Source organism: Leptidea sinapis, chromosome 25, assembly GCF_905404315.1.
Source record: "Leptidea sinapis chromosome 25, ilLepSina1.1, whole genome shotgun sequence".
NCBI lineage: Eukaryota > Metazoa > Arthropoda > Insecta > Lepidoptera > Pieridae > Leptidea > Leptidea sinapis.
Window position 1 is genome coordinate 11839739 of NC_066289.1, and position 26602 is coordinate 11866340.

Genomic DNA, 26602 nt, shown 5'->3' on the forward strand with positions numbered 1-26602 from the left:
ATTAAAAGGCATTCGGAATCGGTATACAAGTAATAAGCTAACATCATATTAACCGTCAGAGTGAATAGATTCAAATGTAATAAGTCAATTTAAATGAAACCTGAATGTAGTTTCATCGTTATGGCTGCTATATCCACTAGAGGAGCGCACATGTCTCTTGCCGATTGCTCCCGCCTTGCCCTTCCGGGACGGGAACGCCTTTCTCACGATGCCGCCACCAGAATTTTCTGATGATGAAGACGACTCCTCACGCTCTACACTCGGGTCTGAAGTCAATAAACAACCTATGACGAAATATATCCATTAAAAAATTGTATTAATAAATATATCAGTATATTTCTCTAGGTAAATAGTTGAATGGTTAATTTTGGGGTTAATATTATGAGTACAAGTACCATGAAGTAATAAATAATAATATATTAATTATCCTTTGATGATCAAAATTATCAAAAAGAACGAATGGTTAGAAACACAGCTTATAGGAAATAATTATATACCATTAAATGACAAGACTGATAAGTCAAAAGACATAACTAAAATTAATATTTTCAATTTAATCTGCAGAAATTCTGAAATGAAACTGTACGATCATTAGTCTCAATGAAATAAAATATTGTAAGTGTTATATCGGCATCATGACGATGTTATCGGTAAAAATGCTGCACAACATACCTTGTGTCATTACCGCATATTATGCAGCCTTTTTTTATTTTATTTCAATGATAAGTTAATAATCGTATAAATATAACACAAAAGTTACAGTTAGGTGGATGTGTAGGTCTCAGTCGGGCGGCGGACTCGCTGTCCGAATGCGGCGCGCTCGCATCGTCACTGGCGTCATCTTCGTACTCTGTAATAGGCAGGTGTAGCGTTAATATCTTCTTCACCTCCGAATCCGTGGAGCCCAAGTTGTCCGACTCTGCAATCAAAATTAATACGACCTGACAGTTTCCATTCGTGATTGGTGCGCCGGTGAACATGTTGTATGATGTAATGATGCAAAGAAGTTGATATTCGTAGTACCACAAGCATGGATTTTTGATAAGCATTCGATATCATTTGCTTACTATAACTTACTCTAATTCTGATTTTCATGAACCAATCTCATTCTTGTGGTATCAAGTAGTACAAAATTAAATTACGTTCAGTTAATAATTATTAATCAGGACGAAATTAGCACAGTGGAATGTGTGATAAATGACGGTGACGTGAAACACTTATAACGATTAAAATATCGATATTGATAAAATTGAAATATAAAATGTATTAAGCCGTTTGATAGATTACCACCAGCTCTATTTAATGGATCATAGCAATGGAAAAAAAAGTATACAGACAACGATGAATAAAACAAAGAGGAATGTGATACACTGTGCATGCTTACCTTTATAAATTATTACACCAGTTACGCTCCCATGAGGTTGCATAAAAGGCGATAATTTTGTCAAATTCAAATATTAATTAATATTCATACGGGTCAAACTTAATTAATAGAAAGTGCGTTCTACATAAAATAAAATTATTTATCTAACTACTTATTAATATAAGCTCTATTCTTATATTCTCTCTATTTAATTTTGGACGTACCTTGGCTCTCGGAATGCGGGTCCCTAAGTCTATTTCCTTTTCTTCTTACTTTTGTGTATTCTGGTTCTTTACCCTGGAAAATATTATTTATTTTTTAATATAGTTGACAAGCGTTATTTCTATAGAAAATAAATAAATTGGGATCTAAAATATTGTGGTACCTTGTGTTAAGCGCGGAAATTTAGCAATCTTTATGATTTAGTTTGTGATTTTTTAAGATAATAGATATATTGGATTAGGTTAGTTACATTATGCGAGCAATATTAGTTGTTCTTCTTCAGCAAATCCACTTCCAAGTTTTCGCGTGCAGATTCTATTTCTAGCTATCTTTGGTTTGGGCTGCAGAATATACTCCTTACTAATGAAACTTTTTTGTAATACCTTATATTTGTCGTTCTGCTTCAGATCGTGATACACGAATGAACCGCGCACTGAGTGATATGGTCCGCTGTACACATTGCCACTATAGCTGCTCTCACTGTAAGCACTTGGCTTTGTCAGCTGGAATGTAGCGTAGGGACAGATGTCTTCTATGTACTCTATAAAAACAAATATTTTTGTTTGTTTTGTTTTTTCATTATTACTATTATAAATTATTGTTGAGCTATCTAAACTATTAATTCTTTGTTTACCCTTAAAATTATTATATAAAACATCAGTTGACAAAAAATGCTTCATCGTTGACAACAACTGTTTAAGCAACATCGTCACAGAATTTACTTTTTCCAAACATAGGCTTAGGTCGCACTACGGTTAATTAACTACCGCGGTTTTAACTGTGTGATTTGATAGTCAAAAAATAGTACCAGTGGCTGCAGTTAAGGTTGTATTGCGCACCTGATAGTACCATGAGTTGTTACAAAATGACTCGCAGGTACAAACTACAAACCACAAATAATTGTTGCGCACTCGAATAAGGTATAGCAGTCTGTTGTATCCACGAAAGTAGTGTAAGGACGCAGCTGATATCGCAAGCTGGTCATTAATATCGAATAGTAAAATATGTAACTTTTTCAGAATATTTTTTAGCAAAATTTTTAACAGTAGTAAGATATGAAAGAATGCAATAAAGATATATTTACCATTAGACGCATGTTTATAGTGATGCGGTGGGTTAGGATGGTGTGCTCGAGCTGCCAGGTACTGCTGGTCTCTGTTCACTTTGTTCTGAAGCTGTGCCACTGACGGCGACTCTCCGACGCCCGCTTCTGTGGTCGCTGTCTCTGTCCCACTCGTTTCTGTTGCACGAGGAACTAAATTATGTATGATCTATCTGTTTCATTTTAAATAATATTTAGCATAGATATAAATTACACAAACGGGGGCCACATCTCTAAATACCTTTCTCATGTGTCTTTAACAAAAGTAGTCAGGCAGTGAGCGTTTGCACACTGACAGAGGGGAGCGGCTTGCTATGCCCCCCGCCTCGCCTCATATAGACAGTGGTTTCGGTCAAACTATACTAGAAGATATACGCTTAGAATATACTAGTGTAGTATAGCGTAAGTCTACACAGGTAGTGACAAATATTTAACATGCCTATTCCATTTTGACATCACCACTTTTTAGTGGGTTATGTTGTGCCATCGAGTACTAGCTACGTAGTATTTTGAACAGTTTTTTCTTCAACGTCTTATATATGATACGCGTAGGTACCCATAAATTTAGAAACGCTTGGAAATATAACACTATGCTAATTTAATCTTAATTTTACGAAATATTCAATTTCAATATTCAGTTATGGTTACATCCACATTTACGTATTATTATCATTACTCCAACTGACTACTGTTAACCTTCTATCTTTTGAGTCTTTTGTTACAACTTCTGTGCTGGTAATTTATTTAAGAAATCAAATTAAACACAACTCACTGTTTCTCCTGACGAGTAGCACGATCGCTATGAGAGCAGCCAATACCAGCAGTGACAAAGCTGCTGGCAAGATGACGCGAGCTCCTCCCAGAGAACGGGATCCAGCCGCTGGTACGGCTGGAGATATCTCACCTTCCAGAACTGTGGATAGTTTAATGTATTTTCTATGACGATAAGGGATGAGACTAACAGGATGTTCAGCTGATGGTTATTTATACGCACTGTACATTTCAATGCAGTGCCGCTCAGGATTCTCGAAAGACCCAAAATTCTGAACTGCACTAGAATTGCGCTCGTCACCTTGAGACATAACATGTTAAGTCTCATTTGCCCTGTAGTTTCACTAGCTATGACGCCCTTCAGAACGAGACACAATAATGTTCACACATTACTGCTTCACGGCAGAAAAAGGCGCCGTTGTAGTACTCAAAATCTGGACGGCATCCTGTGCAAAGAAGAAATGTAAATGTAATAACTGTTACTATTGTACTATGTATTTATATTTGAAAATATCGAAGGAAGAGGTGATACTTTGCAATACAGAAATGATCTTTAAAGTTACACGGTGATTGTAGTCAGCATTTAACACGATGAAAGAGTTCGACTAGAACTTTTAATACGTAATCCACGATCAAATGCATTGTTGTCTCACTAATGCCCAGTTACACAGAGGTAAAGTGTTCATAACGAGATAGATCTAAAATTTTAAGAAACCATTAGGTTAGGCTATTTTTACTAACTATGATTATTAGCCCTATAGAAAACTTAGGGTATGTGGAGGAAATATGTTATGTCACGAAGTACTAACGATCAAATTGTTATTACTCGCATGTACCCAATTATAGCACGATACAAATAACAGAAAGAATAGTTATGAATCGGTTGTATCTTGGCCATTCACTCAAATATATGATAAGAAAATTGCTACATTTGGAGTATATTTCTGGTCTAGTGCAGTATCAGCTCGAACCATTTGACCTTGCAAAGAAGAACTGCTCGACTTGTCGGCAATCCAGTTGATTGTCAACGGCTCGATCACTACGTGTTACGTACTTCCCTGTGTGTCATGTGTTCATTGTGTGTATTTTACCGCATTTATCACGGGGAGTATTCCTTGGGGTTCCCAAGAGGTGTTTGACCCTGATTCCTGCCGCCGCAATCCACCTTCGTACGACACTCTAGAAACTTGCATAGTATCCAGGTGTTTAAAACGATACGACATGGGTCCCTCCAAAAAGGCCTTTTTGCAACGCTCCTGTGATTCCACTGGTGGATAGGAGAAGTGGACGGCGGTTATCACTTAACATCATGTGACCCATACGCTTTCGTACTTCTCGTCCTCTTCCATAAATCAAAGAAAATTTTTAAATAATGGAAGTAAGTGACGGTTCGAGCATTTGTTCCACCAGATGTTTAGCGGCACAATTTCCTCATAACATTCAATTTAACATGATCTGAGGTGTAAAACGCATCACACTAAACGACTGCGTACTTCACAATGCACTACGCTTGACACCTGTCTGTTATTTAGTATCAACTAACAATTAATTTCCTCTTGAGAACGAGAGCGAGGGAAAATGATGATAATTATAATAATTTCCTAACAAATGAAAAACTGTACATTGAATATTTTTTTAAAGAATACTTACTACGCGTCCTACGAACTACAAAAACTACTTTATAGAGATTTTGTGTTTTATTTCACGTCACGTTTATTATTATGTCACGCTAGATGCAGATATAGTATTTTTTGTATGTCACCGGCAGCAACTAGTGATAGTTATTATAATACTACTAGCTAAACAATTCAACTAATGCTCCATTATTGCTTCAGAAATTCAAGAAATTCAAAAATATGGCCATACCAAAATAAAAAAATCTTAAATTCCGCATCGAGTGTTTGTACTCCCATCCCGATACGTTCAGCAGTTTTTGCGTGATTACGGCTCTAAGTAAGCGGTTTACAAGGAGCTTTCTTCCACGTACAACATAGCAGTAGTATGAGCTTCCTTGTGCGATATTTCCGGGACGAAACGAGAAAAGTTCAAAAACTGCGCGTACACCTTCCTCAAAGGTCGGTAGCTCCTGGTGTTGCAACAGAATGTGGGCGGCGGTGATCACTTAACATCAGGTGACCCATACGCTCGATTGTCCTCCTTTTCCATAAAAAAAGTAAAGCATAATTTGATATATAGATTACCGCTAATAGAATGTGTGGTAAAGTTGTACAAGGCGACAGCATGGCCGGCGTTGTTGTGAGCCGTGATCCTCAGCTGGTAGTGCGTGCCGGCCGACAGACCGGTCACACTGAACACACGCTCCGTCGCTTGAACACTATTTGACACTAACCGCCACTGAAAACAACATTAACACATTTCTATGTCAAAACTTCTTACGTTGAGCACTTTTGGAAAGCAAAAACGCGTTACTTATTATACTACTTATCGGCCAACCAGGTGAGTAGTATATTACGCACCTAGGGAGAAAAGTAGGTCATTCTCAAGTGGCAATGTCCTACTTATCTCACGTAATTTAAAATTTAATTTCTGTTTCATTTCAAAATAATTAAAAAATATTAAGGTTTTGAATTTTTAATTAATTGCCTTGGTTGGATCTTTTCAGCGAACCTATTCACAATATTTTTTAAACATATTTTGTTGCATTAAAAACTTTTTTTCCCACCTGGATGAAAATCTCGCTATTAGTCCCTGGTACCAGGGACAAAAGTCGTCTTGCCGGGGGAGAATCGGTCACTTTTCTTCCTCGTACCAGGGACTAAAGGTGAGCTTTTCATCGAGGTGGGAAAAAAAGTTTTTAATGCAACAAAATATGTTTAAAAAATATTGTGAATAGGTTCGCTGAAAAGATCCAACCAAGGCAATTAATTAAAAATTCAAAACCTTAATATTTTTTAATTATTTTGAAATGAAACAGAAATTAAAGCCTTAATAACATGCAAACATAGTGCTGGCAAGTGTAAACAGGTAAATCGATACGTGGCTAACACAGAAAATGTATAGAACTGGCCAGTTAGAAAATTTGCTATTGAAAACTTTTTTGAAATTCAATTTCAGAACTCTTTGGTAACCTAATCTAGCATATTGCATTCACCTGTCATTTGTTTTTGTGAATTGGCGGAAAATCTAAAACTCGTGAAAATGAATCTAACGCGAGAAAATTTTCGGTCAATGATTTATTATGACTTTCGTTGTGGGCTTAATCAACAACAAAGCTTTGATCGGCTGCAATTAGCATTTCTTAATGAAGCCACATCTCGTGTTATAATTTATAATTGGTTTAACGAGTTTAAGCGTGGACGTAGCAATCTCAATGATGATCCGCGTGAGGGACGTTCTTTAAAAGCGACCACTGAAGATAACATCAGTGCTGTACGACGCATGATAGAGGAAGATAAGAGAGTAACCTATCAGCAGATACCAGCAAGCCTAGGCATTGGTATGAGTCAAGTTCAAAAAATATTACACGAACATTTAGGCGTCAGGAAGCTTCGTACCAGATGGATTCCCAATACTTAAACCGACGCTCAGAAACACCTTCGTATGGAATGGTTCAAACGGTTCAACGGCGGTGACTCAAATGTTGTATTTGACATCGTCACAGGTGACGAAAGCTGGATATATTGCTAAAAACCCGAAACCAAAAGACAATCAGCTCAGTGGGTGTTTCCTTTCGAGGATCGGCCAAATAAGGAAAAGAAAGGAAGAAGTCAAAGAAAAAAGATGATTGCCTCATTCTTTGGAAGGACAGTTACTGCAGACTGGTATGTCAATCGCTGTTTTCCTGATGTCTTGGAAAAAATTCGGCAGCAGCGCCCTCGAAGCAGGATCCTCCTTCATCACGACAATGCTGCAGCGCACTCTGCAAAACGGACTATAAATATTTGACTATAGCAGGTGTCGAGATAATGACTCATCCGCCATACAGTCCTGACCTGGCACCCTGTGACTTTTATTTATTCCCAAGGTCTAAAGATAAAATTCGAGGTATTCGCTTTACGAGCCCTGAAGATGCGGTGAATGCGTATGAAAATGCCATAGAAGAGACCCCTAAGTAAGAATAGGCCCACTGCTTTTCCATCGAATGCGGCGATGTGTAGGGAGGAACGGAGATTACTTCGAAAAACAATAAAAGTATTGGCAACTTTCTACATTAAGCCGTTTTTCATTTTCTTAACATTTTCAGTATTACCTAGTTATAGTAAATTACACTAGTCTGCCAACCACTTCCTTTATACATGAAATAAAGAGAATAGGATATCAACATTAGCCAATTCAATTCAAATTTACAATTTAATCTGCCGTTAGCAAATGTAGTGTTTCTAAATAAAATACATTTTAAGGATTTCACGCGAAATGTTTATGTACTTTTAACAAAGTTATTTGCGTAAGTTACATTTTTACAATTATGTCCCTCTGAAAATGTTGCAATTAATAGAGAATTTTACGATCAATTGCACTGTTCCGCGTCTGTGTAGAAATGCAGTGTAGATAAAGAAAGAAAAATATCACATTGTTTCTTGTGCCTAATCTCGGGTTTGCGGGATGTCTTTTCCAAATCATCAGAATGATCCTCTGATTTTGAATAAGTGATTCCTGTAATTTATTTTAGCCAACGATCTAGGTCATGCCGCGCCTGTTCCAATAAACATGGTCTTATTCGCAAGTATGGATTGAACATTTGCCGACAGTGTTTCAGGGAGTATGCGCACGATATAGTTTTCAAGAAGCTGAACTAAATGTATGGAAATAGGGTATAAATAAATTTCAACATCCATTTCGAAATACAACGTTAAATAAAATTAAGTTTGAATTTGATACGTATCCTTTTATTGAATTTGATTAATACCCACCTGAGATTGACTTATTTCTCTGTACTCGATGACGAAGTACAGAATTCCACACCCACCGTCACCCCACGAGTCAAGCCACACGGTCACTGTCGTTGTGTTCAGAGTTATCATCTGGGAATGCTTTGGTTTTACTGGAACTGCAAATAATTTAATAAAACCTTGTTATTTTATGTCAGAAAGATTAATAAAGTTATAAGTCCTATTTAAAACAACTTTAACCACCTAGCTTAGATACCAGTGGGAGGCGCCTTTGCACAGAATGCCGGCTAGATTATGGGTACCACAACGGCGCCTGTAAGCAATTACTGTGTTTTGGTCAGAAGGGCATCGTAGCTAGTGAAATTTCTGGGCAAATGAGACTTAACATCTTATGTCTCAAGATGACGAGCGTAGTTGTAGTGCCACTCAGAATTTTTGGTGTTTTTCATGAATCCCGAGCGGCACTACATTGTAATGTACAGGGCGTGTCAATAGCCATCAGATAAACGTCCTGCTCATCTCATCCCTCATTTTTATTAATAAAAAAAATCTTCTTGAAGGAGCCAACTTTGTATTATATCTTTGAACGATGCATGTTTTATTACAAGGTAAATAAAATAGCAATTATGCTATATTGCAATTGCTAAGGAACATTTTTGTTTATTACAACAATCATTTTTTAGTCCGTTGGATTAATCCATGGAACTTACATTATTGTGAGAACATTGTATGTCTTTCAACGTCGAGGAATTAATTATTTAAATAAATTCATTAATTCTTTCACCCAGAGGCACGGAGAATGTAAAAAGAACTATTTACGCGACTCAATAAGGCTACTGGAAACTCAAGCGCTGGTAGCTATTTCGGTCAACGGATCAGCCTAGCAATCCAACGCGGAAATCTAGTAATCTTGGTACACTTCTCCGTAACGATAGTTTTAATTAAATGTAATCAGGGTATTGTAAATATAGCTATAAGATTTGTTGTTTTTCTACGGCGGGGTCTATTCAAGTGGATTTCTGGTTAACCAGATAACCGTTCACAAATAGAATGGTGGTGTAGTGCGGATTGTACGTTATTGTTATATTTAATCTGTGAATCTTTAGTATCTACTCGAGGTTAAAATGATAGGTGTCATGGGACATCAAGTAACTTCGGTTATTTCTTAAGCGACTGATAAAAAATACAAAATGATTGCAAACAGCAAGTTAATATACATACCAGTGCCCTTAGTATAGGCGTGAACGATGTCGCAAGGTAATCCTGTGCCAATGCGGTTGAAAGCAGTGATGTATAGTTGGTATCTAGTGCCGCACCAGAGGTTTGGCAGCACGTGTTCAGACGTCCCTGCTTCTACCTGCAGCTCCTCCCAATCTCCATGCTCCCGTTTGTAATTTATAACATAACCTAAAAACATAGCTAATCATGATACTGTCTCTCACAGTGAGATCATTGTAGGTAGGTAGGTGGGTTATACAGACAACTAAATGCACTCCGCTCTGCGTCACGAGCCTACCCCACGCTATTAAACGGTTGTGCAATAGATTTATGTATCTTCTGTGATGACCAAACGACAATTTAACTTTTAATTAACATTTAACCTTAAACTTAACATTGTAGAATGTTGTTTAGAAAATAAAAAGTTTATCGTTACTGTTATTGTTTTTTTTTTATGGAAAAAGTTCGCTTCGAAAAACGAGCGTACGGGTCACCGCCGCCATGTTATTGTTTACGCAGCTGAAAGGGGATATAACAAAAAAGGTGAGTCTATGCAGTTAGTGAGCAGTTATCTTATGTAATTTTTGCTGATTAAAATAAGGACGTATTAAATTATTGCTAATTATTATGGTCCTTCGGTTGCCAGAAGCAGGTGTCAATTAAATTCCTTTACAGTTTTAATTTTATTTAGAAACTACTGCTGTAAGATATTAATGATAAATTGCAGAGCTGTGTATTTTGGACAGCAATAATAAAATGTATCAACGTTAAAGAATAAGATTGGTACTCTCGGAGGTTCTTAATATTGACAAAATAGCTCATAATGCTGTCCAAACAGAATACCTACATGGGCATCATATCACTGCTCCAACCATCACTAGTAGTAAAATACTACGCCAACTGGATCCCTTCAGATAGCAAATCAGTACTCCGCAGCCGCATATATTGTTCTGGAATGCCCCGTGCATATGGCGAAATAAAAGGCTAACACCTAGGGTCACCGAGGACTCTTCCCGAGAGTGGCATCATAGGTTATAGTAAATTACTATTAAAAGTAATTGGGATAGACGCAAAGTAGGTTCTTTGTAGAGGTCGAGTAGCGGAAAATATCCAGTGAACACTTATACCCACAAGGAAGTTTTCTGTATTTTATAGCAATAAGCGAGAAAACAAGCAGACGATCCAACTGATATATTAAGCGCCATCAACATGCAACATTTGCAAGTAGATTTAGCCCATTCTTACATACATATATACACAACAAGGTAAACTTAAAATGTTCTATTAAAAATTCCTCGGTACGTTAGGTTTAATTTAAAATACAGAGATGGTTACACATACTCACTTATGTAGACATGGAAGCTATTCTTAAAGTGATAGGTTAGCATTCATATTATGTTAATTCTTGATTAATCAGATACCCACACAAATACATACACACATAATCAAACAGAGTGCACTTTTTAACCTTTCGGTTCACATTGGTAACCATAGAATGTAAATTGTGTGGGGACCAAAATATTATGTAATATAATGCGATAAAGTGTCTGTATATAATAAATAAATAAATAATAAATAGATCATCTGCTCATAACAATATCAACATGATCTGAGCAGTATAAAATGACCTAAAGCATAGCATTATGCGATACTACCCCGATCACATCACACTACACCCGTCACTATGAGGCTAAGGGCAAGGTGGAACCATACAGAGGAGCCAGCCAGAGCAGAGCGAGAAAGTAATTTAAAATGTACGCGATGAGTCATTTTCTGCTCCGCTTTATTGAGCTTATTGATCGCTCCCCATCTCTCCGCTCCGGTGGACAAACAGCCTTAATATGGATTAAATGGATAGAAACACAACAGTACAGATGTCAATACTACACTTATTTCTACGGTAACTGATCCAAATGAATACTGCAAATACAGCTAGTCCTATCGCTACTAATGTTATGGTTCCAATCACCTAAAATAGGGCTGCCGCCATCTCCCTGGTCACTCCACTGCAGATGCAAGGAGTCAGCATAAGAGTCGACAACGGCAAGTATAGGAGGTTGAGGCGGCACTTTAACTTCCACGATATACGATACCTCGTCGTGGCCATGTTGGTTTTCTACTAGACATGTGTAATTACCGCTGTCGGCGTATTGCGTCATACTGTAAGTAAAATATTTTCACTTAATACACACATTCATAATTCATTGCAGTGTTATTGGCGTGTCTTAACCGCTTCGTATTCCTCTTTACCACAGTACCAAAAGAGATTGCAAGTGTGCAATTTCGCCGAGAAGTGCCGTGAAGCAGTAATGTGTAAAAATTACTGTGTTTCGGTCTGAAGGGCGCCATGGCTAGTGAAATTACTGGGCAAATGAGACTTAACATCTTATGTCTCAAAGTGACGAGCGCAATTGCAATACGCTCAGAATTTTTAGGTTTTTCAAGAATCCTTAGCGGCACTGCATTGTAATATGCAGGTCGTATCAATTACCATCAGCTAAACGTCCTGCTCGTCTCGTCCCTTATTTTCATAAAAAAAAGTAATGTACATAACCGCCGTTTAAATTTCTTCAATTTACGGATGAATTAATAATAATGTAAAACCAATTCTGATTTGTCAATGTTTGTGTTAGCTAGTCATTTAGTATTGAAAATACTAAGGAGTTGATTCTAAGCGTGGTTGACTGTGTATGACTTGTCAATCAAAATCAGTTATAGTAACAATCGATTTGCTTTACTTTTCTATGTTGCAAGTTCTCTGTCGCAAGCTTTCTTTGTCTATAGTATATTCGCTAGCTATATAGTAAGTCTGAGGCCATAATGTCGATGCTTATCAATTTCAGCGTTACACTTACCACCAAATTTATCTACGAGCAGGTGCTCGTAGATAAATTTCCCACGTTAAGTTCGTGACTTGTCCTGTTATTAATAATAATTAAAGGCATAAAAAGGCATAAAAGGCATTTATTTTCTCAAAATTGATTCCTTTAGAATTCTTTTTGATGTCATTTCTTATACTACTAGATACTACTACCGCTTCGGAAACAAATGGCGCTCTGAGAGAGAAGAAGCGGCGCAAGAAACTCTCCCAGCATTCTTTTTTTTTGCGCTCTTTTCAATAAAAATATACAATATTGTACAGTTGCTATAAAATAATCACAATCTAGTCCCAGGCTGTCCGATCATTTAGATATTCAGCAGTGGAGTAATAGGATTTACGACAGAGCCATTTTTTTATAAAACATTTAAATTTATTTATAGACAATGCCTGAACAGTGGCTGGGACTTTATTGTAGAAGTGTATACATTTACCCTTAAAGCTATTATGTATCTTATGAAGCCTACTAGAATTAGTTACAAGCAATCCCTTATTTCTAGTGTTATAATAATGAAAATCACTATTAAGAGCAAAAAGGTGACGATTTTTGTGAACATATATTAAATTTTCATAAATGTACTGACAATAAACAGTCATAATATTTATTTCTTTAAATTTTTCTTTGAGAGACTGTCTATAACCAAGCTGATATATAGCACGAACAGCTCTCTTTTGCAGAGCAAACACTATATCAATGTCAGCAGCATGACCCCATAGTAATATACCGTACGTCATGATGCTGTTAAAATAACTAAAGTACACTAATCTAGCGGTCGCAACATTCGTGTACTCTCTAATCTTTCTAACTGCATATGCCGCAGAGCTGAGTCTATCTGCTAGATGGGTAATATGTTAGATGGGTAATTGGCATCATTTATACAATTCAAATTATTTTAGTAATAATTGTAGTTAAGTTAACATTCTAGTAACACGGTGTTGATTAGTTCTAATAGTGGAAGGGAGGCTCCTTTGCACAGGATAGATTATGGGTACCACAACTTTGTGCCGTGAAGCAGTAATGTGTAAACATTACTATGTTTCGGTCTGAAGGGCGCCGTAGCTAGTGAAATTACTGGGCAAATAAGACTTAACATCTTATGTCTCAAGGTGACGAGCGCAATTGTAGTGCCGATCAGAATTTTTGGGCTTTTCAAGAATCCAGACACTGCATTGTAACGAGCAGGGCGTATCAATTACCATCAGCTGAACGTTCTCATCGTTTCGTCTCGTATTTTCGTAAAAAAATAGTCTAGTATCTTTCAGAATCTACTACTTTTGTTTTTATGCATCCAGTCTTTTCCTGCAATCTATTAGGTCGAGAATGTTTGCTAATTACCTTATTATGAGAGTGCCATCGTTGGTTACGTTCTTCCTGAGCGTAGACTCGAGTAATACTCCATTCATACTCCAAGTGGTTGTGGGTACCGGAACTCCAACTTTATTACAGGACAACGATATGTTCTCCTTCCATGGTGTCACTATATTGCGACTGAAGGAGGTAATTCGTGCTGGTACTGTAAAGAATTTGACTATGTGGTACATATTGAATGTAGATTACTTAGCATGAGATAAGGAATTCTTCTAATCGCATGCTGTCGATATATAAAAAGAGTAGGGAAGTTCCAGGCCGAAGGGTGTCCTAGAAGGCGACTAAGGGCATTAACTAATGGGAGGCTTCTTTGTACAGGATCTCGGCTAGAGTATGGGTACCACAAAGGTGCTTTTTTCAGCCGTGAAGCAGTAATGTGTAAGCATAAATCTGTTTCGTTCTGAAGTAAGCACTAGTTAGTCAAATTACTGGGCAAATGATACTTAACATCTTATGTCTCAAGGTGACGAGTGTAATTGTAGTGCCGCTCAGATTTTTGGGTGTTTCAAGAATCCTGAGCGGCACTACATTATACAAGAATGGATGGCCCGATGGCCCGATGGCTGGTGTTAGACGGTATTTGCTGTAGGAGTGACAATATGATCCCAGTCGTGACCTCTTCAAATGATAAAACATAAGCCAGTAATAACATCGACATACACAATTTTCAAACTGAATTACAACAGTATCGTAAAATCGTAACTTCCAAACTCATGAACAGATATAGATAAGATTTCTACAGATATAGATAGGGTAACCAATGGACATTCAATTAGTTCTCATAAATCTAAAGATCTATCAAAATAACTGAGAGTAGATCAATAACATAATGTAGGTACACACATTTCATGTATTAAAATGAGCAGATATGTTTTACGCACCCACATGTCCCTACGTCATTCGAAAGCATTATAATTGGGACACGTTTTAACGGGGCTAACGTTATTTTACGCTTACATGTTAATAATTTTATTTAAGCCATTAAATTTACCACGGCATACCTTATTACATCATCTCAGGTTGTACGGAACACTTTTTTGGAGTGTATTGTTCAAAACGTCTTTATTTAAATATAATTATGTAATCGGACTAGTTCAATATTTTTTTAAATACAAATATGATAAGTATTAAGATTCTTCTAGGCAGTTCAGAAAGTATAAGCTGTAACGGGAGAAAACCTATTTTTTTTCTTCAGTTTGTATTATTGGATTTAAGCGATATATTCGTCAGAGTTTGCAATTTCATAAATAATAAGACAAAGATACATACCACTATCAGAAGGCAGTACAGTAACAACTCGCGTCGGGTCTCCCTCCCCCAGTCGCGTTGACGCAGACACCCAGAACTGGTGGGTCGCGCGAACTGGAGAACGCGACGTCTCATGGTTTAACGTACTGGGAGACAGCATACGTTTGTGGGTTCCCTCCTATTAAATAAACAAAATATACATGATATTTAGTTTTATACAGTACCAAATATTTAAGATCTACAATGTTGTGCGTGCGGTCAAATACTATATCCCACTTCTGAATATAGATAGTTACGTCTACAAGTTCTTATATTCGACATTATTTGAAACGCCGATACAAATCGCTGATCAAATTTTACGTTATGCCCTTAATAATATCATTACAACTTATAAAAACTCTAAATCACAGAGTAGGTATTCAGTATTCCAAGAGTTTTGCTGTGCACGAACTTAATTATTTATTAATATACCCATCATTCAATGAAGGAATGATAATTAAGTTTATTTAATCGAATTTATATTCGAACGTACGACTTGTTCAACAAGTTGATGTTCCCTCGTCGCCTTCAAAGGCGGAATGCAGTTGGAATTGCAGTTTATGACAAGCAATGACCCTTATAATGTTTATAATTTAATTATTAATCTTCATTTCAATGACTGACCGTTAACAAAATAATGCAGATGTTTGCTTTTTTGTTGACTGGTCTAGGTAATGCTTTCATATAATTTAGCGAATAAAAAATAGCTAACAAAGGTTACATAGGTTAGAAAGAAGAAAATAATCACCTCCCTCCCATCTTCGATGACGCTCATGTACAGGGTGTAACCTACGAGCACTCCATTAGGCGAAGACGGTGGCAGCCATGACACCAATATCTTGTTTCGTGATGATACCGCGGCCTTTATATCAGCTGGAGCCGACGGCACTATAATAATATTATATTATTGAGTAATATAACAAAAGAAAACTCATTCATTAAACTCTTGTTCCTCAATGATACCCAAAATATGTGATTATGGATGAGTTCGTCGTAGAACGCTGATTGGAGCCACGCCTTCCACATCGAGATATTTTTTACATTTCGCGTTCAATGACCCTAATCAACCAATCCATACCAAATAATCAAAACTCGATTGGTGGCACTTTAATAATGATGTAATGGGCAGGAGTGCTTGAACATACACTGAGTAAACTTGCTTATTGTCTTGGTATTTGCAAGGAGGTAAGTTGTTGATCCATCATCTTGTAAGTGGCTCAACTTTCTATTAGGAAAGTAAAAACCGCTTTCCGCGGACAAAGGGCATCTAGAATACAAGGATTTCTGGCGCTTGAGGTGGAAGTATACTCTTAGCTTGAGGAAGTAAAGAAAATGTAACTTTTCTGAAACAAACCATCTTCCTCGGTGTGGCAGTAGACCGGAGCGGCCCTCACTCCGTCGCCTGCAGCAGTGAAGGCGCAGACCGTGACTGAATAGTTGGTGTACCGCCGAAGACCCGAGAGCGTCGTGTGGAGCCCCGATATCTGCTTTGTTACTGATTCTTCACTTCCTGGAATTTAAGTTGCATAAAACGAGAGATCTAGTAGAAGTCCGGCTCAAAGGGGTCTTCTCTTTCAGGGGTAGAAAAAATTATGAAAAGGAGGAATTGATGGCTGAATTTGCCATCGTGAGAGAATTTAAAACCCAGAGAATCTGCAAGCTGGCAAGACGTTATACCCAGTTATGGTTTACATAATGGTTGGCGGCAATCGACGACATTTTTTTTTACCTTATAGAGAATCCTTGAGTTGCAATTGATCGAAATCGGAATATCGAAGTAATTCCGAAAAAACACTTTTTTCGATTTTCTTTCGTCAACGATACCTAACTCACGAAAAAATCAGCCGATTTTGACCAGCCTGGTGGTGATCGACGTGGTTTTTTTATTTTAAAAGCTGATAAGAAAATCATAGTTTACATTCATCCGTACATACACACACACACACACACACACACACACACACACACACACACACACACACACACACATGCAGACGTACGGACACCATTGCGGGAATAGTAATGGAAGCTTCCTAGGACCTTAAAATGTCGAGATCTGATGAAAACTTAATTTTCGTAAAACGGGGTACAACCAATTAGTTCCCGAATTTCTAATTTTCAATTTATAATAGCGGGAAGTTAACAATGTTTCAGAATAACTTCACTGATCTGTCCGATGAAAAAAAACCAAAACATCTATATCGCAAGACCTGCCTTAAAACATTGGATTATTTTGGTGGATATAAAAAATTGGAACAAAGTTATCATGATTTTAAATTTAATTTGGAAGCAGGGGTTACTGTGGTCACATGCAGTGCCGCTAGGACTTGACGCAAAATACTGATCAGCGCCGCAGTTGCGCTCGTAATCATAACACATAAGATGAAGTTTCAGTAGATCCGTAACTTAACTGGACTTAAGTCGTCCATTCATTATACCGAAACGGTGTTTGCACACTACTGCTTAGTAGCACAAAGTCATTTGGCCAAAATACTTCGCAGGATATTCCTCGTGGTAAAAAGTAATTAAATATTGATATTTAAGAAGATTTACAAAATTATCAAAGCATAATCGCGCCGTGTTCGTTGCTGATTTTCTGGTTAATCAGTAGCGGAAGGTCGTCATAAATGATAATGATGATGTAAAATGATTTTCGTAAATCGTATCGATTTAATATTACCAAATTCCCAGGAATTAGGTATATATTAGCTTAAATACATACCATACCAGTCAGTGACCGGTGCGTAAGTCACTCTATACCCCTGTAGCACTCCATTGCGTCCTCTGACGGGAGGAGGTTCCCAGGCCACTCGCACTGACTGAGAACTGAGTGCCGTGCATTGGAGAATACCCGGCGGTAAACTGGGCACTGAAATTAAGAATTATTGTTATAGTTATCAGGTCCTACTTTATTATTTATTTTGATTATCCTAAGCTTACACTCAACTAAGATTTACGTATGTAAAGAGGAAAAGGCTATGTACGATCTAAACATCTCAGCCTAAGTATGGGCCCTGCTACTTAGGCATGTATTATCCTACTCTCAAAAAGAGCTTGAGACGATACGCAAGAATTAAAAATAACAAATAAATAATAGTGTTTAAGTGTAAGATGAAAGGAGGTTTAAGTATTTTAACTTGAAAATAGCGTACCATCTTCATTTGTAGTAGCAGTACTGGGCGGTGAAGCAGGGCCAGCTCCTCTGCTATTGTACGCCTGGACAACAACAGCATAAGGAGTGTGTTTCTGGAGACCGGAGAGCGTGGTCCGAGCACGAGCCATACCAGACCCCTCCACGGTGCGAACTGTGTACGAGGCACCACCAGGCCCATTTGCGCTTAGCATACTGCTGTTGTTGTTCAACTGTTGGATAATAAATCATTACATTTATAATGTAATTTTAAATAATAATTACAATATAATTTTTATGTTCACCATAATTGTCGTATACTTTAGAACTACTAATTGGAACATAAGATAAAGAAAATTGTATTCTAGATGATGTGGTGTGCTTTAATAAATAAATAAAAAATAAATTACATTACTCGCCGATCATCATCATTTCAGTTAATAGTATAATAATAATTATCAGCCCTGCACTGCCCAGATTCAACATTTTCCGGCAATCTTAACCAGATCGTCGATCCATATTGTGGGGGGCCTACCAACACTACGTCTTCCGATACGTGGTCACCATTCGAGGACTTTACTGCCCCAACGGCCATTTGTCCTGTCGCAGGGAAACTACGAGCATAGCCGTCTCCATTGCCCTCTGAGCAACCATGAGCTTCCTCATAAGGCATTTAATTCATATTCAAACTAAGCATCTGGAAAAGTTATTCAGCGGACAAGTTCCGAGTTAAGAGACTCCAAAGGTGGTGATCAAGTTACTTCACTCACTGGCTTGTAACATCCTCGCTGAGAGAAGCAGATGACGGAGATGTCAGGCAATAAATAGCACTTTGAAGAAATTTTTACATAGGTTTTCAGCAATGATTAAAACGTCTTGGAATATATTCTAATATTTAAATGAGCTTGTTGAGTTGTTTTAATTTTTTACCGTAAAAATGAAATTGAAATGCGAGGCAAATTGATAATTTGGAGTGCTTTGTTCTGCCTATGTTAGCCGTAAATTGACGCCCCAGTTGGCTTAAGAGGGGAACCCTTTTCTGCACCTTTCTCTAAAAACCGACAAAACCTTTTCAAATATTTCTCAAAAAATATGTAGTGAGGTTTGTTAGTATTTTTGGTTAAGTTTTCTTCCAATGACACATCGGTATCGTGCACAGGCTATTCCGATTCAAACAAATGTTTGCCAACAAATAATAAGAACTTACTTCTTGGAATCCGACGTAGTAGCCGAGAATATTTCCATTCCACAGGTCTTTTATCGGTGGATCCCAGGACACGATCAGTTCTGTTGAGCTTTTTGCTTCCACTCGAACTTCCTGAGGCGGTCCACTTGGAACTGAACAAAACATGAAAAATCAATTTTATTAATTAGGTAAATGGTAAAGTTAGTTTTGATTTCGTTTAAAATCGCTGTAATGCTGCCTTTATCCTAAAAAATCCTGCACTAACGACAAAAAAGATAAAAATAATTGTAAAAGGGATTATCGAATCGTAGTACAAAATACCTGTAGATTAAAAATATTTTAAAAAGATTTTTATCAAAAATGGTAATTATGAATGTTCCTATAAAAGTAAATAAAAAAACTCCAAAAGAGAGGCAAGTGGTTCCAAAGATTAAAAATGACTACGCTAAGAGATTCACATACAACGACAGCTATACCGTGGGTGAGGAGTGTTCCGAAACAAAAAAAATGCATTGAAATTAGAACTTAAAAATACCCTATTGAATAGCATTGAATAACTCATGTTGTCAAATGCCACTCAACAGTTAAAATTAAGGTAATAACAATGGAAAATTAAGATAGTTTAGAATAGATAAATATTTTTTTTTATATTTTCTATAGTTTAGTTGAAAGTAAATAGCAGATAAGTAGGTGCACATAATTCAATGTCTTAAATGCAATTACTTGTCACAAACTGATAAATTTGGCAAGATAGATAAATAGGCTGATATATTTTTATTATTATGTTGAAAGTGTACTTAGTTATTTAAAAAAAAGTAATCGTCACTTAATACGTTGGATTTTTTTCCTCTCACATTAGATCCAGCTAGAAAATAATATCGTTGTACTATTAGAAAATACCTTCTTCAGTTGTAGTGACTTGTACTAGTTGGCTCGGCTCACTCTGTCCCAAGCGGTTCTCTGCAATGATTCTCAAATGGTACGACGTGGCTGGTTGCAAGTTCTGTACGTTCGCAGACGTACCACTTCCGGGAACTATCACCTTTTGGGGTGTTGCCGGCCACGGCTCTGAAATATTATGACAAAAGTATAATAAAACTCAAGGTTAAGTATGTTTTAAGTGTGCCATTATTGACGTTTGTATCCATTGACGTTATATATACATAAGGATTCGCAGTCTGATAGTGGAATGGCAAAAGTGTGCTTAAAGACAATGTAAGCACACTGTTTTAGTTAGTCGCGTGTCAAGGGTCACTGTCACAATCAAATCTGAACTTCATAAGTTTTACATTGCTGCTTATTTACCAAGAATATTTTAAACAACTGGAGTAAATGCGGCAATGTATAGCAGTCGAGGTTAATTATGGTGTAATTTGTGGCATGTTACAGTAGGTTTATAACAACACCAAGAACCTGTACGTTGGTGTGTTTCTATCACATAATCCACAATATTGCAATTCTAAAATCAAGCAACATACAAATAAAAGCCTCTCGGGACGCCCGACAGAAGTGATAACTTAAACTAATCCAAGTTGAACTATTTAATATTGAAATTGTTTCACTTGAGAAAGCTTAACTTAAGTTTTATGTATATTAATATGATAATACAAGGATAGGTTATTTATTAATAAAATCTATAACTGATTATGTAATATATTTTATTCTTAGTTACAAGTTTTTAATAACTATATTAGTATTTTTATTATAAAAATAAGGGACGAGACGAGCAAGACGTTCACCTGATGGGAATTGATACGCCCTACCAATTACAATGCAGTGCCGTTCAGAATTCTTGAAAAACCCAAAAATTCTGAGCGACACTACAATTGCGCTCGTCACCTTGAGACATAAGATGTTAAGTCTCATCAGCCCAGTAATTTCACTAGCTACGGCGCCCTCCAGACCAAAACACAGTAATGTTTACACAGTATAGCTTCACAGCAGAAATATGCGCCGTTGTGGTACCCATAATCTAGCCGGCTTCCTGAGCAAGGGAGTCTCCCACTGGTGTATGATTATTTAATCCTATAAAAGTACCAATTGGTTAGAATGAGAGAAGAGGAGCCTGCCTACCGCGGCCGTATGCGTCAGAGAAAGGGAAGGCAGATAGACTGGCGCCGTAACGCGTTACGTTACGAAGCGGTAATGCTATATTATCTTGTGAGATGGTACAACAGTAGATATATAGTACAACATATATATAGTACAACATATATATAGTACAATTTACATCAATGAAGAGTATGAATTATCGTACCTGGCGCTTCTTTGTATTGGACGATGTAGTTGATGATGGGACTGTTGCCTGCATAAGGCTGAGTCCATGATATCTGAATCGTTCTCGATTGTTGATCGATAATTCTTATATTTTTTGGCATCTCGGGAACCTGCAAACACAACACATAACGCAAACACTCAACCTGCAATAGATCTTATTTATATATATTATAATAGTCGAAAAGACACACGATTAAAACACGTGTAATTGCAACTGTGCAACATTAGTTTTTGCGTAAAAGTTAGATTTTTATTATTATTTTAGCTAGCTCGACGTTTCGTGCCTTTTCAGATCACGATTTCAGGGGGACCTTTAAAGATGATCCCTTTTCCTTCACTTTAAGGTCCTAACCCCAAAACCTCTATTACTCAGAATCATAACTGTTTTGTTATGGAGTAAAAAATAATATAGTTGCTCTGCAGAAGAGTTACTTTTATAGATGCTATTATAAACAGGTTATAGATGGACTCATAGAACACTTTTAAGTAATAAATAATATGACTACTTTCAGTGTCATTCTTAAATCGTCATTAATTTTCTCAAAATAGTGATTTTTAACTGAAATACGAAAAACAAGGAACTGCTTTGTTAGTGACATACAAATAAATGGCCTTACAAATAAACTTGGTATAAAGTTATGCCTGAGAATAAACCAAGAATATTAAAAATGTTCACAAATAGATATTTTCTTGGTTTATTCGTATGTATTACTTTTCCCATGTTTATTTGCAAGGCTACTTGACAAATGGAAAAATTTAAAATCATCATTGTATTGATAGTATTGTCAGTGGTTATATAGTCAACATTTTGCATAATCTGGGTTTATTATACGTTATAATTTTATACCTAGTTTATTTGTAAGGCCGCTAGAAATTATTTCTAACGTAACATAGCGGCATTATTTTATGAGAATACTTGGAAGAGTTTAATGAGCCGGTGATTTAATTTCATCAAAAATAATTCGATAGCAAGCAATTTTAAAAAATACAATGACCTCTAAGTCGAAGTAATCAGTGATTCCCAACAAGTCACAAATATTCCCTTTACAAGAAGATTTATAATTGTATCACATCTCTCACTCAAAATAAGGTAGAATGAATTTATAATTCTGTAAGTCTATATTTCTGTAAGTTTATATTTTTGTATGTTCTTTATGTCTAGTATGTTAGTGTACGTGACAACTACGTCTTCCACTCGCGATTTTTATGTCACTTTGAGTTAGTGTGCGTGCATTGCTCAAAATAGAGGTTAACTGTCAACTTAAACCTTTTTTTGATGGTTCCACAGCTTTCACAGTATATAATATAAATATCTATAAGTACACATAATAAAATAATGATCAGAATTAAATAAAATTATATGATTTAAGGTCTAGAAGAATCTGATTGCTGATACATTAAGATTGAATTTTCGAGATGAATACAGTAAGGATGTTCCAATACCTCTTGTACTACCAAGTGTATTAGCATTTCGTCCTGTCCGTACGCGTTGGAAGCTCGGCAGGTGAGAGCTCCCGTGTCTTGTCTGTAGGTCTGCAATATACTGAGTTCAGACACCAGGCCGTCATCCAGAACTTGTTCACGGATAGTGTATCTATAAACAAAATGTTTCATAATGTATCTGTATTTGACATTTCAAGAATACGAACTATACAGCTATTATAGCGGCAATCATTAATATTATTCTTAAAGTACCAGCAAATTACATTGCAATTTCTGAGCGTTTGTTGAAATCCGCAATACTATATTTCTGAAGTGACTTATAAGCAGTGACTATAATTTACTATAACGAAATTAGAACGGAAGCAACATAAAAAATGTGTACGTCTCGGGACGCCGGATAGAAGTGATAACTTAATGTAATCGAAGTTGAACTATTTTATATTGAAATTGTATAACTTGAGAAAAGCTTGATTATAATATTTATATGATAATATTAGCAAAGGTTATTTATTCGATATTTTATTGATAAAAAAACATATTTTATTCTTAGTTACAATTCTTGAATATGTACATTAATAGTATCATTATTTAATCATATAAAATTAACAATTGGTTAGAGTGAGAGAAGAGGAGCCTGCCTACCGCTACCGCTAAGGGGTTATCTTCTACCAATTCGCATGAGAGAAAGGGAAGCCAGACCCACCGTAAAGCGCTACGTAGCGGTTTACCCTCACATAACAAGATATCATTTCAAAAAAACCAATTGTGTGGTTTATGCCTTTTTTTAATAACATAAAGAAGGACGCAAAAATTGTTTCTCTTTAAAAGTTGCATTTCCTGAACAAAGAAGTTAGGTCTAAAGCTAGAAACATACCTCTGATCTAAATGATGGGCGATGGTGTGATGATGAGGGCTTCTCCAGGTGACTTCAAGAGGCGCATCGCCAGAGGCAGCACATTGCAGGTGCGCTGCCTCACCTGCCGTCACTTGCACTGTTTTGCTTTTCATTGGAAAACGAGCTGGTGCTGCAAAAATTAAGAGGAATATTTATATCTTATACCTAGACTTGCCATAAATACTGAGACAAAGAAAAAAATTACAAATTACATTCATTACTTTTACAGTGTGTTAGTTTAATACATAGATATAAAACAATGGAAAATATAAAAGGCTTATTCGAAGTGGTCTCCATTGGCTGCAATATAGTCCTTTAAACGTTGAGGCCAGTTATCAATAGTAGCACTCACTCTTTCTATGGGAAAATTCTTCACTGTCAATCGTACGGATTGTTTTAGGGACTCTAAATTATCATGTCTTTTAGAGAAAGCCGTACTCTCTAAAACTATATAAACTATAAATCATAAACCAGCGGATTAAGATCGGGACTAGACAACGGCTAGTCGTCAGCTCTGATGAAGTGCGAAACGTTCGTTTCCAAGCGAGACTGCGTAGACCAAGCTTTATGACCTGACGCCGAGTCCTGCTGGAAGGACCATGGTGTTGTTAAGGGGTTTCACTACCTTCTCAAGAATGGTATCTTGATACACTTATGCCGATGTTTTGATACCTTTTTCACAAAAGTAAGACTCAGTCACTACTTCATAGCTAATACTCCACCAAACCATCACTGAAGTCGGTGCCGGTGTTGGTGCGATACTGCACACGTTGCACTCTGTCGACTAATTGGGAAGCTTTCTTAGAGCTTTGAGCATAAATACGGTCATTTTGTTTGTTAACATGTTACTAAATTTGAAAAATTCTCATCCGTAAATTTTTTTTTTCTGTTAGCTCCCTTTGCGTACCGCTTTAGTAGTTGTTTCGATTTTATCACCCTTTTCTTTTTTTAAAGTATCAGAAATAACCAGTCCGTCGCTTAGGCTGCAAGTCCTAAGTCATCTTTTAATTTTAAAAGACTGTATTTACGCGACATGGTTTTCGGTGCTATCTTTATCTTCCGAGATAAAATCTTTGCTTTCAGATAGGATTTCTTCGAATTCTTTCCCTTACTGCTTTAACGACCTTTTTCGTAGGAGGACGGCCACATCTTTCTCTGTCACAAACAGAGGAGAGTACCTATTAATAGCCCGGTACACAAACATTTTACTAATACCAAATAATATAGCAAATAAATAGATATGACACAGTAAAATAATGTATTACTTTAGTTTTATTTACACATAAAGAGGGCAAGAAAAAATACTGAGAGAGTTCTTTGCACCGTTTCCTCTCTCTCAGCGTGGTATTTGTTGCCGAAGCGAGGGTAGTGGTTTAAGTGACATCTAAAAATATTCGATAGATACAGTTTTGAGAAAATAAATGCCTTTTGTAGATGAAATGAATTAACGATATGAAAATAAAAACGGTAGCTTTTGCCAGATGAGCATGGAATTATATTATATGCGGGTAACACCAGCACATTGTATTTAAGTGGTGTTAATAGGTTTAACTTTTCTTAACTTAACACTTGTAGGATTTTATACCTCTTGCCTTTGTTCTGACATAATTATTTAAACTATTGCGAGTGAGTGATGAAAATATAAAGTTATAATTATACATATATTTACTGTATTTATAATTATGATCATGTTGTATTTGTTAGTTTACTATAATTTGTCATGACTGACCTAGATATCTTAATCTTATTAAAAAACAACTAAATAAAAAGCTAACGACTGGTACCTAGTTCATGTTGTAAGTTTCTAGATTCTCAATAATATTAAAACATAATCTGTCTTATTAATTAACGTAGTGTAAAGTTACTCCAAATCTAAAATTACTACCTGTCATATAATTCTGTAGTGACAAAGGTAAGATATAGACATAAAGTTTTAAACTTGGAGTAACTTTACACTGCGTTTATAAATAAGACAGATACGGTCTTACAAATAAACTTGGTATAAAGTTATACCTGAGAATAAACCAAGAATAAATGTTTACAAATAGACGTTTTGCTTACGATTGGTTGTTTAGTACGTATGACGTTTCTCGCGCTTATTGGCAAGGCTGCTTGACATTCGGCAAACTTTATAATTATCATTGTTGTTGACAGTGTTGTCACCGATATAGTCAACATTTTGAATATTCGAGGTTAAAACAGAGGTATACCAAGTTTATTTGTTATGCCGTTTATGTTAATAATATCTTCCTAGTTTTTCACTTTAACAATAATTATGTAAAGTATGACGTTCGTCTTCAATGGCCACCGCCTTGGCCTTTTGTCATGCCTGTTGTTACTTAACAGCAATAGACTCTACGTAGACATAAAAATTACTTGGTAATGGTATTATTAAATCAAAACAAAACAAAATCACTTTTTTCATGTAGGTCAAGGAAATGACACTTATGAATGTCAAAAAAATATTTTTTCTAATTGAATGAACCGCTACTTCATCAAGGGTTGAGCGAATGTGAAGAAGTACCAAGAAACTCATTGCCAGTCTTTTAAAAAATTATAAATGGACAGTTCAGAAACTCTCAGTATGGACCACGGTTTTATTTCGGCAATG

The 26602-nt window shown here is 36.5% G+C and overlaps 1 protein-coding gene across 1 annotated transcript in view; it reads right to left on the reverse strand.

Moving 5' to 3' along the window:
* The window catches only part of LOC126971920 (cell adhesion molecule Dscam2), a 51698-nt gene that overhangs the window by 4752 nt on the left and 20344 nt on the right, over window positions 1-26602 (reverse strand). Inside the window, exons 6-26 of the mRNA XM_050818420.1 lie at window positions 23971-24121; window positions 23097-23247; window positions 21634-21763; window positions 20277-20444; window positions 19398-19528; window positions 18213-18423; window positions 17783-17929; window positions 16415-16570; window positions 15809-15948; window positions 15043-15199; window positions 13741-13918; window positions 11496-11686; window positions 9530-9715; window positions 8330-8466; window positions 5660-5813; window positions 3460-3600; window positions 2670-2840; window positions 1969-2126; window positions 1588-1660; window positions 761-919; window positions 101-284 (exon numbers count right to left, since the gene is read on the reverse strand). Of these exons, the coding sequence (XP_050674377.1) occupies window positions 101-284; window positions 761-919; window positions 1588-1660; window positions 1969-2126; window positions 2670-2840; window positions 3460-3600; window positions 5660-5813; window positions 8330-8466; window positions 9530-9715; window positions 11496-11686; window positions 13741-13918; window positions 15043-15199; window positions 15809-15948; window positions 16415-16570; window positions 17783-17929; window positions 18213-18423; window positions 19398-19528; window positions 20277-20444; window positions 21634-21763; window positions 23097-23247; window positions 23971-24121 (3274 nt within the window). The remainder of the gene's footprint in view (window positions 1-100; window positions 285-760; window positions 920-1587; window positions 1661-1968; window positions 2127-2669; window positions 2841-3459; window positions 3601-5659; window positions 5814-8329; window positions 8467-9529; window positions 9716-11495; window positions 11687-13740; window positions 13919-15042; window positions 15200-15808; window positions 15949-16414; window positions 16571-17782; window positions 17930-18212; window positions 18424-19397; window positions 19529-20276; window positions 20445-21633; window positions 21764-23096; window positions 23248-23970; window positions 24122-26602) is intronic.